This window comes from Triplophysa dalaica, chromosome 9 (assembly GCF_015846415.1).
Source record: "Triplophysa dalaica isolate WHDGS20190420 chromosome 9, ASM1584641v1, whole genome shotgun sequence".
NCBI classification, from domain to species: domain Eukaryota; kingdom Metazoa; phylum Chordata; class Actinopteri; order Cypriniformes; family Nemacheilidae; genus Triplophysa; species Triplophysa dalaica.
This window is the reverse complement of record NC_079550.1, coordinates 21,455,696-21,473,185: the sequence shown is the minus strand read 5'-3', so window position 1 is coordinate 21,473,185 and position 17,490 is coordinate 21,455,696. Positions and strand designations below refer to the sequence as shown.

The following is a 17,490-nucleotide window of genomic DNA, read 5'->3' as shown; positions in this document are numbered from 1 at the left end:
GTAAATGTTATTGTTCACCTCACTTTTGCAAGTCACTTTTGATAAAAGCATCTGCGAAATGCCTACATGCAAATAAATCCAAATTTAGCAGCATTCATGCGCTTATGTAGACTATAAATACATTTTACACATAAACAATCACATGAACATACGTAAGTAGGGGAATTACAGCTCCACCCCCCTCCAGCAAGTAACTACATAACTAAAAACAAAACAGCATTCTGTACAAGCCAGTGAAGAGGCAGTGCGTCAAACCCAGAGGGAATGTGGTGAGTGTGTTACTGTACATACAGAGGCACATCAAGACAAAATATTATTTTTTGGAGTAAGGTCTAAAAAATCTGAATACTTGAATTCATGTTGTTTGTACAGTGTGCTTGTCATGTTGTTGCACAAAATTTCCACTGTATATTATGCATCTTATTAAGGTGTGTTTATGTCACAAGGCAGTCATTGTCATTGTAACATGACCGAACCTGAAAAGATTTCTAAACTTGTAAAACCAGTTACTAAACACAGTTTTTTTGGTGATCATCTAAGGTATTTCTTCCTCGTTGCTGTTTTGTTTTCGTTCAGATTGAATCTGTGGGAAAAAACAACCAAACATCATGTCTCTTGAAAAGGAAGATACCCGCGAAGCAGAGAAAAGGTGAGACAAAAGGCTATTGATTATTAGTGTATACATTTATTAAAAAACATGTTAACTTATAGTGATATAAAGAATATTTTCTGAAGCGAATACTTTGTTCTTTTACTGTAGATCAGTCTCATCTGATCCCAGCTGTGTGTCTGTCGAAAGTTATCAATTTATGCCAATCGAATTAAATGGTGGAGGTCTGTCTTCTGATGAAAGGTAAAATGTGATCATTTTGTTTACAAATAAGACATATGAATATATTTCAAAGACAAACATATTTAACACCGGACTGTATCACTTTGACAGTTTTCTTCGGAAAAGATCAGATTCACCTGTGCTCAGTGTTTTATCTATGAAGAGTGATAAATCAATGACCATGCCTATTCACTTAAAACAAGGATCTCAGTTTTACCAAAGGTGACTCGAACTACTTTCATTCTTGCATGTTGGCTATACAATACCCATGTTTGTATGTGGTAAAGGCTGAAAATAACTTGAAATAACAAACAATTTGTATAACAACAACATCATCTCGAATTATTGAGACATTGACTGTGTTGTCGTTTTCAGTGTTGGTGAGAGACAGAACTCAACTGTACCCAGTGTTTTGTCTTTAAAAAGTGACAGATCAATGACCATGCCAATTCATCTAAAACGTGGAGATTGTCTGCTTGACCAAAGATAACTCAAACTACTTTCATGTTTGTTGTTTAGCATATTTGTGCTGGTTTTAATATTCTAAACTTTTTCATCGGACACGTGCGCCTGATCCCCAGTTAACTTCGGGTTTTTGTTTTGCTAGTGTCTAATAATATGAATATTTATATTTTATTTTTGTTCATATTATTTTGTATTATTATTTTACTGTATAATAATTAAAATAACGATTTGTTGAATGTAGTTGTAAGTTAATTTTATTAGATAAAGGATTTGTTGAATGGGTCCACAAGTTCGTTCGCATTTAAATACATCGTATTGACCTCTAGCGGTTGAGCTTGGTATCGCTATCTAAATTCAAATATTGGAGAGACTAGTTTAGACAATAATGGTTCTTCTCGCTTTCTTTTGATTGTTTTCAGAAATAATCTACAGGCGCTCTCTTGTTTGTGAATGTGTACCGGATGTTCAGTTGGGGTCACAAAAGTGTGCATGTGCAGTAACGTTGGCTTTGTGTTGTTAGGATGAAACAGGGCTTATTAAGTTGCACTTAATAAGCCCTGACAGTGTTATCAGGTTTGGCGTCATAAAAAAGGTTTATAATGTGAAACAACCAGCAACCTTAACCACCTGAGTAAATGTACTGTACAAAAAATGTACTAAAAAAAAAACCTGGAAGAATTATAGAAACCAGTCGAATGTGCAGTTTGGTATATGTGTGTAAATGATTCATACGGTAAAGATTACTCCTAGTTCTCAAATTAACCGTTTTTTAGTGGTTGTTGGGAGTATCATGCATTGGAATGTCACAACTGGCCAATAAGAATAAAGTATTCTGGAATAATGTTAACTGTTTTAAGAACATAATAAAACTAACAATAGCACAAATGATTAAGTGATGGATTGTGTTGTCTTTTTCAGTTCTTGTGAGACACTGGACTCATCTGTTCCCAGTATTTTATCTATAAAAAGTGGCAGATCAATAGACATGCCAATTCTCTTCAAGAATGGAGAATCTCTTTTTGACAAAAGGTAAATCAGACCACTTTTATTTATTATTCTAGCAAAGCATAGCTGTGATAGTTTGATGTCTAAAACATGCTGAACCCATAGTAGGGTCAACTTGCATTTTCTAGGTTAATATACACCATTGATTGGGATACAGTATATCATGCAAGCATGTGTTAAAACCATCCAACATCTTTGAGCATAATGGCACAAACTTAATTTTTTTTGTTGTAAATCAAAGATTAATGAAATAGTTTAAACAAAATAGAACATACAGTATTCTGGAGCTATTGAGAGGTCTTTTTTCAGTGCTGGAGAGAGATCGGACTCCTCTGTACCCAGTATGTTGTCCCTGAGGAGTGATAGATCAATGGACATGCCAATTCTTCTAAAACGTGATGAATCTCTAGACCAAAGGTAATTCAAACAGTACAGTATTTCACTGTGCTTCCGCATATAGTTGTGATTGTTAAGGCACGGACAAAAAAAATCTGTTTTAATCAACATAATGCCATATAAGAGTTTGTAAACATCGTCTGTGAAACCGGGCCTTGTTGTCTTTTGCAGTTCAAACCAGAAAAAGGACTCAACTGCCCCCAAAGCTCTGGTCATCAAACATGTATATAGCAGGAGTACTGAAACCAATCGATCCAACCAGAGGTATATTTTCACAACAGAACCATTTTCTTACAGCTCTTACATCATGTGATTAGAAGTGCAGTTCCATTGTAACACAGGATGGAACAAGATATAGGGGTGGTTTCCCGGACAGGGCTTAAGACTAGTCTTAGAATAAAGTTAATGCTAGAGCTGTCTAAACTGTATAGAGCTTGTACTGGCATATCTTAAAATACATCAGGGTCATTGTATTGTTTCAAGATGCACACCAGTAATGTTTCTTTGTTAGGCACTTTTGTCAAAACTACTTAAAGGTGCAGTTTGTAACTTTTTTTGCAGTAAAATATCAAATAATCACAAGGCCAGTGTTATATACTTTGTTCAGTCGATTAATACAGTCGAGTATTTGGAAATCGTGTGAAATTGCCGTTTTAACCAGTGACACGGACCGTGTCTGGCAGTCCCCTGTCAATGGCGTCATATCCGCGTTACCAAAGACACTAGATGGAAAGCCTGCAACCTTGAGCTGAATACAGGAAAGGAGACTAGAGGCTGTTATATGATTGGCTAAAATGCCTCACGTGATTCATGCAAGCCGTTACACTTTCTCCAGACCTTGCATTTCCCTAATAATCACAGTCTTACCCTCGGTTTAACAAGCCGTAGAAAGTGTTTGAGATATTTAAGACATTTTTGATCATCCGACTAAAGTAGTAATACATTGATTTGATAAACTACGTCTAATTCATTGTAATGAAATAAAATCACCTCATCAAACGCAAAATTTATAAAACTTTATTACTTTACATCATCCATAAATGTGATTTCTCATTCACGTCTGATTGATTATAAGTGGCTTGGTTGAAGACGACAGTTCGCATTATTCCGTGGACCTTCACAAAACATCAAGCTACGCCGTTGTTTTGAACATATCTGTTTTGAATGTGATTTCACAAACTGCACCTTTAAATGTCCTAATTTAACCAAGGCCTAGTTCTGCATGGAAAGGCCTTGAAACCACCCATGACTGTTCTGTCTTTGTTAGTAGAAAAAGTTATGTGATTGGTACAATTTTCTATAAGACTCAACATTGAAGTTCTAAATCATCTAATTCTTTAAACCTTAACATATACAGTGATTATGTACAGAACACAACGATTTCCTAACAGTAAAGCTTCTGTGGTTTTATTATTTGCTTTTAGACATGACCCACCATCATTTTTAGAAATCCTCCAAAGATTTAAATCACAAATGAAAATGAAGCACCAGTGTGTTTTTGAAGGATTATACAAGCAGGAAATCCCAACACTGCTGAATGAGATCTACACAGAGCTCTACATCACAGAGAGTGAAAGTGGTGGAATCAGTAATAAACATGAGTTGAGACAGATTGAGACACAATCCAGGAGAACAGCAACAGAGGACACACCAATCAAATGCAACGACATCTTTAAAGCTTTACCTGCACAAGACAAACCCATCAGAAGTGTGCTGACAAAGGGAGTCGCTGGCATTGGAAAAACAGTCTCTGTGCAGAAGTTCATTCTGGACTGGGCTGAAGGGAAAGAGAATCAGGACGTCCACCTCATATTTCCACTTCCTTTCAGAGAGATCAACCTGATGAAGAACCAAACACTCAGTCTTTTAGATCTTCTTCATCTTTTCTTCCCAGAGACAAAAGAACTTGAAATCTCCAGCGGTGAATATAAAGTGTTGTTCATCTTTGATGGTTTGGATGAGTGTCGTGTGTCTCTGGATTTTCACAGCAGTGTGAGGTTGTGTGATGTCAGTGAATCAGCCTCAGTGGACGTGATCCTGACAAACCTCATGAAGGGGAATCTGCTTCCCTCTGCTCTCATCTGGATCACCTCCAGACCAGCAGCAGCTGATCTCATCCCCTCTGAGTGTGTTGATCGAGTCACAGAGGTACGAGGCTTCACTGACAAACAGAAGGAGGAATACTTCAGCAAGAGAATCAGTGATGAGAGTCTGAACAACAGAATCATCTCACACCTGAAGTCATCCAGGAGCCTCTACATCATGTGTCACATCCCAGTGTTCTGCTGGATTTCAGCCACTGTTCTAGAGAGAATGTTGAGTGAAGCAGAGAGTGAAGGAGAGATCCCAAAGACTCTCACTCAAATGTACACACACTTCCTGATCATTCAGACAAACATCAAACATCAGAAGGACTATGAGAAGAAAGTGAAGAATGATGAAGACATGATCTTCAAACTGGGCAAACTGGCTTTTGAGCAGCTTGTGAAAGGGAACCTGATCTTCTATGATGAGGACCTGAGAGAGTGTGGCATTGATGTAGCAGAAGCATCAGTGTACTCAGGATTGTGCACTCAGATCTTCAGAGAGGAGTTTGGCTTGTATCTGGGGAAAGTTTACAGCTTTCTTCATCTGAGCGTTCAGGAACATCTCGCAGCTCTTTACTTGCACCTTGAATTTACAAAAAACAACAGGAATGTGCTTGACCAGCAAAAATCTCACATATCTGAAATTCCATTGACAATGTTTAGCTTACACAAGTGTGCAATTGATAAAGCCTTAAAAAACACCGAAGGACATCTAGATCTTCTGCTTCGCTTCCTCATGGGATTCTCAATGGATTCAAATCACATCCTTCTAGAAGGGTTATTGGTTAAAAGACCACATAGCTTCCAGGAACAAGGGAAAACTATTGAGTATCTGACAGAAAAAATCAGAGGAGCATTTTGTCCACATCAGTGTGTGAATCTTTTTCACTGTCTACGTGAACTCAATGATCATTCTTTAACGAATAAAATCCAACGCATTCTGAACTCTGGAGAAATAGACAGACAATGCATCACTACTGAACTCTGGTCAGCTCTGCTGTATGTTCTTATGATGTCAGATGAAAAGTTTGATGAGTTTGACCTGAGAAAATATGGAGGATCAGAAGAAATCCTTCGCTGGCTGCACCCAGTAGTCAAGTTGTCTACAAAGGCCCAGTAAGAACTCATTCATTTTTATTGTGTTCATACTTAAAATACAGTTTATGTAGTATACTTGTTCTGTTAGGTTACAGGACTGTAACATCACATTGAAGGGCTGTGCTTTCCTGTGTTTGGTTCTAACATCATCGTCCAACGTGAGACAGCTGGACCTGAGCAAAAACAACAACCTTCAGGACTCAGGAGTGGAGATGCTCTGTGTTGGAGTAACAAAATTACACAGCACACCATCACTGTAAGCTCTGAATGAGTATAAAGATAAAATATGGAACCTTATTTAGCAAATTTTACTGTGATAAATGAAATGATTGCAACAAATCTATGTCTCTCTTGTCAGGAAGACCATGTTTTTGACAGGAAATGATTGGAATATTGAAGAAATACTTAACAATTGTGCCGAGTATTTTAAATCTTCTGCTGGACTGCAGGACACGGAGTGCGGCCTGGAATCTCTGAAGTAGGTTTGGTTTCTCAATCAATGGCAAATTTAAATGCTGACAGTACCCAACACACACAATTGCACAAGTGCTTGCTATAAGCTTGGGATTGCAGCATCAATGTATTTGTCTGTTGGCTGTAGACTCAAGGACTGCGGAGTAACAGAAGAGGGATGTTATCAGCTCAGCAAAGCTCTGAGTTTAAACCCGTCACATCTGAGAGAGCTGGACCTGAGCGGGAATTATGTAGGAAGCTCTGGAGTCAAACATCTCTGTGCAGTTCTAGAGAAAACTGAATGTGCACTACAGATACTGAAGTGAGTCCAATTCTATTGTCTCAATATTACATAAAACTGTAAAACATTGCTTTAAGTTTTTGCAGCAGGTTTACCAGTAACTTACTGTAGATATTAAATAAACTATCCAATTAGTACTGTTTTCAATTACTTTAATCAAAATTTAATCTCTTTGACTTTTGACATTCAAAATGAGTAAGAAGAGACTGCTATAAGCACAGCAAAACTTCAAAAAATGTAATTCTTCCAAAGCCATTTTCTCTTGTTTTCTGTAAAAATATGTAAAACTTTTTAAAGGAGTCAATATGTGTTTTACTGTGTCTTTGGCGCATTACGTATAAGTTGCCCATGCATCAGACACGTAAAATTGAAAAAATGTAGTGTCGAAACAAAAGATGCATTCTATCTAAAAGCGAATGCTCACACATACCTTCCTGAAACGCCTCGTGTAACCACATCCCCACAAATCTACGTCAGTTGGTGGGCGTACAACCTGCCAGTACAATTGCGTTGGAACCTGATGTTACAAATATGACAAGAGGCGTTACATTACCATCACACTCTTGCGGTATTCCACCAATCGTTACGCACTGGTTAACTGGCCAATCACAGCACACCTCGCATTTAAGAGTGATGAGCTTTGTAAAAATTGTGCGGAGCAAAGAGGAGATACAAACATACAAGTGGAAAACACAGCGTTTTAGAACCTTAAATCGTGTATACACATTGTATTACATCTAAAACAAATGATAATATTCGTTTTAACAGTGTCATATGAACCCTTTAAATTACGATAGATTTACATACCAAGAAAAGTGACCCAAGATATTTAGTCTTGTTTTATGAAACTGTACATTAAATCTACAGTAAGTAAATGTCAAACCTGGTGCAAAATTACAGCAAAGTTTTACGGTGTACATAATAATGAGTTATTAGAAAACATAACATTTATTACAAACATATCATTTTTTCACAGGCTAAATAAATGTGGAATAACAGAAGAAAGTTGTGCCGCTCTGGCTTCAGCTCTGAGCTCAAAGATGTCCACTCTGATAGAGCTTGATCTGAGTGTTAATGCTCTACAGGATTCAGGAGTGAAGCTGATCTCAGCCGGACTGAAGAATCCTCACTGTAAACTAAAGATACTGAGGTAAATGACTGTTTCTGGGTGATCTGAATTGATGCAAAATCTTGAAATCATTTATTTTACAGCTATTTAACAGAACATACATCATTTTTAAATCGCCCACCATCTAATGCTTGCAAATGCACTGTTGTCTCTTCAGGTTGTCAAACTGCAGTGTTACAAAGGAAGGTGTCGCCGCTCTGGCTGAAGCTCTGAAGTCAAACCCCTCACACATGACAAAGCTCGACCTGTGGGACAATCGTCTGAAAGAATCAGACGAGAATCTTCTCTCCATGATACTGGACAAAGTTATCAAATGAACAGAGGAAACAGTATTAAAATAACGCACAATGTGGATGTTCTAAATTTTTTTGTTATACCGTACTTTAGAGGGACGTTTCTCGTACTGGGTTTAGACTAGACCTTGACTGAAATTAACCTTTGTTCTGTCTAAACTGAAAACAATTTGCATTGACACATCTTCAAATGCATAAGTACAATCGACTGGTCTCAAAATACAGGTAATGTTTTTTTAATTGTGCGTTTGTAAAAACTACTTAAAGTCGGCATTTAAAATAAAAACTGTAAATTCAAATTGATTTACACAGTGTTGCAGTATTCATTATAAATGATTTGTTCGTGCACATAATTATTATTTTTAAAGTCATTTGCACTTGTAGTCTTTAATTAAAAACGTTAACCCCCCTCTTGAAACGACCTCTCTTCACTTCTGGTCACGAGGGAGGGGCTGCAATGACTGATAGATTGCAAACTGGATTACAAATCTGACTCCATTATGTTGGCAACACCCAACTTTTAACGATCCAATCAGTACTCTATGAACAAATTTAAGTCCCGCCCTATTTTTCTCATTTCAGAAGTTGTTTCACTCGGATTTGTCACAACATGGAAGTAAAAACAATCGCTACTTTGGTTTCATTTCGACTTTAAATGTCCTAATTTAGGCCTATAGTCTTGATTTAAAATTATCTTTTGCCTTTGAAATGTGAGATGCAAGTTACATAAATCAATTGATAAAATCCTCAAATCATTTATGTCTTCGGCAGTACACCTGGATGTGGATTTTGTCATCATCCTCTCATTTTTCCTCTTAAATACTGTAATATATTTGCTTTGAGAAAATCACCTCCGGGTAGGCAAAATAAACACTTTTATCCAGAACATATGAACACCACAGATAGCACATGTAATCTTTTTCCATTTTATTTTAAGAACTAGATACAAAAGATCATAAATAGAGGCCATAAGTTAGATGCACCTAAAGAGAATAAGCAGACTGTGTGACTCCTCATCTATTAAACGAGGTACTGATATACAATGTGTTACTGTTAAAATACACACTCACTAATAACAACATTCTGTGAACATCTTTCATGCCTGTGGAAAAAGAAAATATGACAAAATCCAAATCTGTACATGGAAATGGAAAAGCTGTAATTATGTACATGATAAAAAAGTATTAAAAACCATTGTACGTTTACAACATTATGTACAGTGTACGTCTTAAACAAGTTTCCAAACTTTCCATCATCAATCCATGCAGGCATTGAATTGAGTCATTTCTTTTGTTACCTCAAAAACAGCATACACACAACATGAGTAACTTAAGACTAAATCTTACCTAGATTCATTTCCTCATTTCCTTGATTTTTCAAACAAATAAAACGAAACAATTTTCCATCCAGCAATACCTCTGAAACGCTTCTCCATCTGGCCCTCATAAAACAAACGCACACGGTCCAAACGTGTTCAGTTAGTTTCAGTATAAAAAGCTGAAAATCTCCCGAGGCAAACGATCCGTTGGAATATAATGTTCACGGGATCATTTCACTTCCACTGAGGGCAAACACTTCATACTCCTGTCAAACACACACCTTCACTTCCTCAGTGCTGGAACAAAAGCTTCAGAAACGTCTTCAAACACTTGAATTGTCTGCTGGTTCAAAACTCTTCAAACGTCACGAAGACAACCAGCAGAAAAAATCAACACAATTCATCATAAAAATACAGAGGTGCAGGAAAAAGTGCAGCTTGACTCGTTCATTTTGATCTTTATATTCCATTAAAGTGCAGAAGTGAAATATTCCTTCCCTCTTGTAGTTCATGTTCATTTTTATGTTTGCTTTACACCTCGTCCTGGATCACACAGGATCCTTCTTATCTTGCATTTGATGCAATTCAGACAATAAATCCTGAATAGCGGTCAAGATCTTTCTTCGATGTGTCGTGGATGTGATTCCCATGTTGGCCAGATCCCTAAAAAAGAAACCATTAATTTTCCTCACGATCAATGAAAATGTGTTATTGTAAGTGTGTTTTGACACTCACTCCTGGTTTATTTGTATAACGCTTTCTAGACCGCAGTGTCCTGCTGCGCTGAAGTTGTCTCTGTATTGCTCTAATCCCATGACTTTCAACCACTCTTCAGCAGAACCCAATGAGGGGGCGGGGCTTCCAGAGGGGGCGTGGTGCAGCGTGGATGGATGGGGCCTGGGGATAAAAAGATTAGGCACATCACATTAACATTTACATTTATGCATTTGGCAGTCGCTTAAAAGCAACTTACATTGCTTTATCCTATACATTTTACATAGGTATTTGCAATCCCCTGGGATCAAACCCACAACCTTGCGTTGTTAACGCAATGCTCTTACCACTGAGCTACAGGAAAGCTGTATCACAAAATTACCTTTTTACAGTTACTATGGTCTCACTTTGTACAAACCTAAATAATCAGACTGAGAGTCTCGGTCACCATTTACTTGTATTGCATCTTTTTTCTGACAATGAAAGTGAATGGACTGAAGCTGAAACTTGAAATTAATTTAACATCTGGTAACACTTTATTTGAAGCTTTTATGTATAATGCATTATCAAAGTAGTTTTAAAGCATTGTAATGCACCATTTAATGCATTTTAATGTCTTATAAATAATAGTTATTACAGTAAATTCATTATAACACTACACATTTTAAATTGGTTATAATTCTTTACAACTACATATAATGCATTACAACACACATTATGAAGAATTATAATGTATTTTACTCTTAAATAACTCTTTATAATGCATTATACATAGATGCTTTAAGTAATGTGTAACCAAATATCCTTTCCAACTAATTCTTTAGGTTTCAAAAATGTGATTTTTAAATTCCATGCGTATATAGCTGTGGCCAAAAAATGTAAGTGAGATATCAGTTTTTCTGAATTTAGTATTTATGGGTATGTGTTTAGGTTAAATGATAATTTCTATTACATTCTGTGAACTACTGCTAACAATATTTGTTTCTATTTGCATATATTTGCAGAAAATGAAAAACAAATATAAATAACAGAAGAATACTATTTTTTCAGACCTAAAATACTGCAAAGAAAAAAAGTTGATATTCACTTTGAAGCGTTACAACAGCAATATTTGTGCATGTATTTACAAAAAGTTCAAAGTAATTGTTTATGTGATAACCTGGATTTTTAACACAGTTTTCATGTGTCTTGTCATAATGTCAGTCGCTTTGGATAAAAGCGTCTGCCAAATGACTTAATCTAAACCTAAAATCTAAATGTCAGTATTCCACATTGCTTATGGATGACTTGTCTGAGGTTTGATTTATTGATATTCAACAGACACTGGACTGGAATGACCACAATAAATCTAGAAATGCTGATGAAAAACCTTTTTGGAATGGTCTCTTAATTTTTTCAATGGCTGTGTATACAGCCTGCTATATATAATGAAAGTTTGTGTATACATACATGTGTGTCGATGGATGTGGGCGGTCTCTATAAGTCTACCAAGTGTACATCTGTGTACCTGCTGGTGTCTCCTGCTATCCTCTTGAGTGTTGCTGGATTGCGTATGAGTTTGTCTAGCATGTTGACTATCTGGCTGAATTTGGGTCTGTCTGCCCGTTCCCTCATCCAGCACTCCAGCATGAGTTGATGTAACGCCAGCGGACACTCCATGGGCGGTGGCAACCGGTAACCTTCCTCTATCGCCTTTATCACCTAGGAAACAGAGAGGAAATGAGTTATGCCATTCAATTACTTTGTATAATTTGGCATGGTGCACAACGTTATGCAAGTGCTATTGTATGATTCCATGGTACCATGGTAACGAAGGATGAAAAGGTGTGACCTAAATAAATAAGACCTGGAATCTGACTGGTGGTTCAGCGGCACTTACATCCTGATTGCTCATGTCCCAATATGGTCGTTCACCATATGACATCACTTCCCACATGACGACGGCGTAGCTCCACACGTCACTAGCCGAAGTGAACTTCCTGTATGTGATGGCTTCTGGAGCGGTCCAGCGAATGGGAATCTTTCCTCCCTGTGATGAACGCGTTTGTGTTATTAGCAATGCTTGCGATACACTATCATATAAACATCATTTCACAACATCCTGTTTGTTTTCTGTATTTCACAGAAGCACAACGTTTTGCTTTTAATTGAGTGGACTATTAAGACAGAAATCCGAGCGATAGTGTCGACGCCTGAATGTTTCAGTCCATTAATGTGATAAGTTTGAGTTGAAAATAAAAAAACGTCCACAGATGTGTTTCGTGTCAACATCCCATTCACTTGTTTACGGAGCTGCATAAAAGCAGCACGACACTCACAAGAGTTGTTGTCGCGCTACACATCAACACAGCTGTGATGAATCAATGTATATAAATCAAAGTAAACACACTCTGGTGGTGTAAGCTCCTTCTGGTTCCTCTTCAAGCACTCTGGACATCCCGAAGTCGGAGACCTTGCACACCAGGTTGCTGTTCACCAGAATGTTCCGAGCCGCCAGGTCCCGATGAACGTAACTCATGTCGGATAAATATTTCATACCGGACGCGACGCCCCTCAGCACCCCCACCAGCTGGATAACAGTGAAGCGGCCGTCATTCTTCTGAAACAGAGAGACTAAGCGGTGACACGTCGCCCATTAAAGTGAATGAGTCATGATGCGTGGTCAATTAAAAGACCGGGAAAGCGGACGAATCTCTTTCTCCAGGTTTGAACCGCATCTCATGTACATATGATCTGTATGAATCTGAAAGCTCTTACTCTGAGAAACATATCCAGCGAGCCGTTCTCCATGTACTCTGTGATGATCATAACAGGTTTGCCTGCAATTGGAGAGAGAGAGAGAGAGAGACTTCATAAGCTGCTGTTCATTTGACTGTCCTATGCTAAAAACACAACCCAACTTATTTAACTTTCCACTTTAACTTTCCTACAGACAGTATTTGAATGCCAAAGACGAACTGGGCAAATGAATCAATTATTCTTAATATTCATCACATGACACGAAGCTTAATATACTAACCAGATGCAAACATCAGATTCAAGACCATGAAAATGTGTTATTCTAAAATCAGCACACACACACTGTTACGTGTAACTTCTTATTGTATTTTTTTTGTTCACTTATAGACGGCAGTGAGTGATGTCATCAGGGATGCCGTATATATCTGCCCATGGCCCTAATGGCTTTCCTTTTGGCAGGATCACCAAGAACCGCTCTCCGCTCGATTTACTTTTGTTTGTTTCATTTGTTGTTCTTTTTATAGTTGCGTGAACTTTCGTATGTTTCTTTGTTAGTACTTTTTGTTTTTTAAGCTACCCAACCTGTTACTATAACTTTTTTTTTGCCTTTATTCGTTTAAATTTTACTTGTTAGTGTTTTGATTGTTTATGGTATTTATATTGTTTTCTTTTTTATTAAAAGACGGATTATTTGACATCAAGCTTCTGCGATTTATTTATATGTCCGGCCATGATCAACAATTTTGGGGTGATTTTTAAAACGAGCTACTTGGTTCCGTAACACAAAAGCACAGTGGCTGTTTGATTGACAGTTGGTCAATGATTTTTCCCCTATAGAGGAAGTGCGGTCAAATAAGCTCATCCAGACTTATTGTCAGCCATCTTTGTCAGTGTGGCCTTTCTGATGACCTTGAGTCGAGTTTGACTGACAGCTCCTCTGAGGGGTCTGAGGGGCAGGTGACCTCTGACCCCTCCCATCACTGTCTGCATTTCCCAGTCCCGCCCCTTTCCGCCCAACCTATTAGAATGCTAATACAGTGTTTACTGACTGTGTCTAGATCTGCGTATTGTGTGTCATGCACGCATACCTTTGGCAATGAACTCTATGATCTCATCACCAAAACATGAACATACACTTAACACATTGAAAATGATGCATCAATGAGAACAAACAATTTTTTTTGCAGTTGATATGAGACAGAACCCTTTGTAGTAATATGTTCAACATCACATAGCAACACTGTTGAGAGATACTGAGAGGCCCAGATCCCACGCTGCTTTATTTACATATTTAGATTTAATTCTTTCACATTTATTTTTTGCAAATGAAGCATTCAGCTCCATTAGCTCTGCGGTAACACAACACATGAGAAGTAAGACGGCTTTATAGTTTTAGGGGACATTTATGAGTTGAAATCAAATTAAACAACGTCAGTGCTGGATGATTTCCACCTGTTTGAAATACATAATACTCTCTTTTAATTCATTATGAAGTTATAAATCAATGTTTTTAACATCACCTGCTACTCGAAACTTTCTTTATGCGCCACAGAGTGAGCCGAATAAACTGCTTGAATCTGAATATATGCATTAATACATATATAAAAACTATTACGAATTGTATTATTTCATTTTATTTTCTTAAAACATTAACATTAAAACACAAAACATTTTGAACAAATTTCAAAATTTTAAAGGAATATACTGTAAGAGAATTATCTATGGTATAAGAAAGGTAAAGAAGCAAAAGATTTTTTCTTTTTAAGGTACAAAACAACAGCATACTTCAAGTTCATTTCAGGAAGTATACTCAAGTTCATGCATTTTTTAAGTATCCTTTATGAAGTAAATATTTCCAGTCGCTTTGGATAAAAGCGTATGCCAAATGAATAAATAAATAAATGAATATCAATGTACTAGTTGTGTACTTGTAAGTTTACTTTTGATACCGTTTGAGAGTATATTGGCAGCCGTTTTTGTTTATAAAAGTATACTTTTAAGTGTACTTAAAATGTAACACAAGTCAACTTTGAGTGTACAACTAGAAGTATACGAAAATAACTGATAAGCTACCCAATTGAAAAAACAACTACAAGCCACGTATACATAAAACACAAACATTGGTTACAAGGATAGGAGAAACAATTAACAATGTATCCAAAAATATGTAAATATATATATATACTGTATATATTAAATAATAAAAATGTATTTTTAGATTAAAATAACTATACTAATAGCACAATTGAATACATTTATTTTATGTAAGAGCATAACAACACTGTTTACTCTAACTATTTAAAAATAAAGCATAACAAAAATATGTGAAACACTTCTCTATGAATGGGGAATGTGACACCCTCTCGTTCTCACACACACAACAGCGGTGGAGGCGGCGGCGTCGTGCGCCTGAAGTCAGAGATATTAGGTGACACTCAAACCCCCCTCAAACACATTTAGGCCTGACGATGTGATTAATGACCCTGAGTCTGTTGTGCACTTTATCTCACATTAGCCCTCCGGTGCGGCCCACTCCATCTGGAGACCGCAACTGTGTGTGTGTGTGTGTGTGTGTATCAGAGAGCGACTCTGAAGTATTTGTCAAGCCACATTCACCAAACAAACACACAAATAAGCACTGAGCAGGCATACATTACACACATCACCATTAGCATATCAAAAGTAACCACCAATGTTATACCACCAGCTTGAGTATTAAAGCTGCGTTCCATTAAAAGTCAAACAGTCGACATTATTAAAGATTGTCTACTGACATCCCTTCACTGCCTGCGATATCCCACAATGCTGTGCGTGAATTGGCAGTTTCGATTCGGTTTAAAAATCCGTTGGGTGGTCAGATTTCGTGGGAAATGTAAAGAAGATGTGTAAAGAAGTAATCTGCATTTTATCTTTTAAACTAAATTTTGATAGAGAAGCAACAATGACAGATAACGTAAATTAATATATAAATACAAATTTGATCTGTTTTTTAAGCACATTTTTTATTGCGATTCCCTTTCTGAAAATATTAATGTTTTGCTTTTAGAAAAGATTAATCATATTGTTCAACTCGTATGCCTATGCAAATGTTCTACAACATTTGAGTGATGCGTTACATTTTCTTAAAGGAGTACATAACTAGTGATATTTAAGGTCCTACTTTGGTTTATAGAGTGTCCAACAACAAGTGTTTGTACAGAGAAGGTGTAAAAACATTATTATTTCATAATAATAGGCAGTGATTCTTACTTCTTGACTTTGTTGCGCAAATTATCTAAACTGTCTAATCCCCTCCTTTTCCCTAGCCTAGTCTGATGTGATTGGTCAGATGGTCTAGTCTGCTGTGATTGGTCTATCGCTCATGAGGCTCATGAGCTACAGTGTTTGGGGGAGAAGAGTGAAGTTTTCGCAGGGGGTTTGGGCAAAACGTGGGAGGGGACTATATGTAGTGACCTACATCCGCGGCGGTTCGCGAATCGGACTAGGGACGACTCGTTTGCGTGATTCAGGGTCGACTCCCTTTTTTCCAAGCCAATAACTTTGTTATTCATCCTCGTTCGGATTTACTTGGCAGACCTTCAAAAACGGCAACGTTACACACAGCATAAAATGTCATTTTCATGATCTCGTGTTATGTATTCTTTAAAAGTAAACGTCCCAAATTAATACCCTGATTGTGTGACATCATGCTATTCCAGGTAGAATCTTGATAAAGTGGCATTTATTGCACATGTTAACAAACCTGAAAGTAACGCAGCATTACTACGATTTCTGACATTTAGGAAAATCATTTTCGCTAGCCCTTAAAATCAACTCTGACTTACATTTGGTAACTACACCCTCCAGGTGAATGATGTTAGGATGATCAAACTGGCCGATGACGCTAGCCTCGCTCAGGAAGTCCAGCCTCTGCTGTTCGGTAAAACCCGCTTTCAGCGTCTTGATGGCCACACAGATCTCTCGTTTGCCTGGAAGCTTCAAACGGCCGCTACACACCTCACCAAACTCACCTGCAGACACAAGTTGAGGCGTTTACACCTCCTGTTCACCAACAAACATTCATGGTGATGACAAGATAACAGATTGTTAACTCACCGATGCCGATCACTTTCTCGATCTTGATGCAGGACGTATTGATCTCCTTAGCAAACTCTCGTATGGCCTGGTTGGGGTCTTCGTAGGTGAAGGGGTCCACATATATCCTGACTCCTAAAGACACATGAAAGACGTTCCAGTACGTTAAAGAGGAGGAAACCTTGCAGCAAATGAAGAAATGTGATATATCACAGGGTTGCTGGATTACCTGGCTGCCGGTGTTTCTCTTCGGCCTGTTTCGTTTTGCTGTATCTGCTCCTCCTAAGATACATCACAATAAATTTCTCTATTCATTCTTTTATTGGTCTATTATCCTAAACACGTGATGCATCGTCATCCGCACCTTTTGGTGAAGATAAAGGCGACGATGAAGATGAGCAGAAGCACAACGACACAGCTGGCCACCAACAGCAGCAACACGGCGGAGCTCATGACCCCGACGACACGAGCTGCTACTGTAAAAATGAAATATCACGTTACGCATTTATTAGTTTATACGAGTTCAGTTAATGATTCTGAAAAAAACCGCTTCTATGTCGTTCCCAATTTAACGCACACATTTGGG

At 37.6% G+C, this 17,490-nt stretch overlaps 2 protein-coding genes across 4 annotated transcripts in view; one reads left to right on the top strand and one right to left on the bottom strand.

Annotated features, from left to right (window-relative positions):
- Positions 1-207: 207 nt before the first annotated feature.
- Positions 208-8,344, top strand: LOC130428597 (NLR family CARD domain-containing protein 3-like). 2 transcript variants are annotated; one of them, XM_056756756.1, is made up of 13 exons: positions 208-269; positions 577-649; positions 761-853; positions 944-1,054; positions 2,216-2,326; positions 2,612-2,719; positions 2,870-2,962; positions 4,123-5,901; positions 5,972-6,139; positions 6,242-6,361; positions 6,485-6,658; positions 7,614-7,787; positions 7,924-8,344. In XM_056756756.1, exons 2-13 carry the CDS (start codon positions 609-611, stop codon positions 8,081-8,083), a joined length of 3,132 nt encoding a protein of 1,043 aa, XP_056612734.1. In that variant the 5' UTR covers positions 208-269; positions 577-608; the 3' UTR covers positions 8,084-8,344. The 2 variants fall into 2 exon arrangements, with proteins under 2 accessions (XP_056612734.1, XP_056612735.1); XM_056756757.1 differs by having other exon boundaries at positions 240-269; positions 541-649.
- A 695-nt stretch (positions 8,345-9,039) lies between these two features.
- Positions 9,040-17,490, bottom strand: part of epha4l (eph receptor A4, like) — a 28,357-nt gene continuing 19,906 nt past the window's right edge. Inside the window, exons 8-17 of one of the 2 annotated variants that reach the window (XM_056756763.1) lie at positions 17,269-17,380; positions 17,134-17,186; positions 16,926-17,039; positions 16,655-16,840; positions 12,849-12,910; positions 12,481-12,690; positions 11,971-12,120; positions 11,599-11,792; positions 10,113-10,274; positions 9,040-10,040 (exon numbers count right to left, since the gene is read on the bottom strand). In XM_056756763.1, coding sequence (XP_056612741.1) covers positions 9,926-10,040; positions 10,113-10,274; positions 11,599-11,792; positions 11,971-12,120; positions 12,481-12,690; positions 12,849-12,910; positions 16,655-16,840; positions 16,926-17,039; positions 17,134-17,186; positions 17,269-17,380 — 1,358 coding nt within the window. In that variant the 3' untranslated portion in view covers positions 9,040-9,925. The remainder of the gene's footprint in view (positions 10,041-10,112; positions 10,275-11,598; positions 11,793-11,970; positions 12,121-12,480; positions 12,691-12,848; positions 12,911-16,654; positions 16,841-16,925; positions 17,040-17,133; positions 17,187-17,268; positions 17,381-17,490) is intronic. The other variant, XM_056756764.1, reaches the window with a different exon arrangement.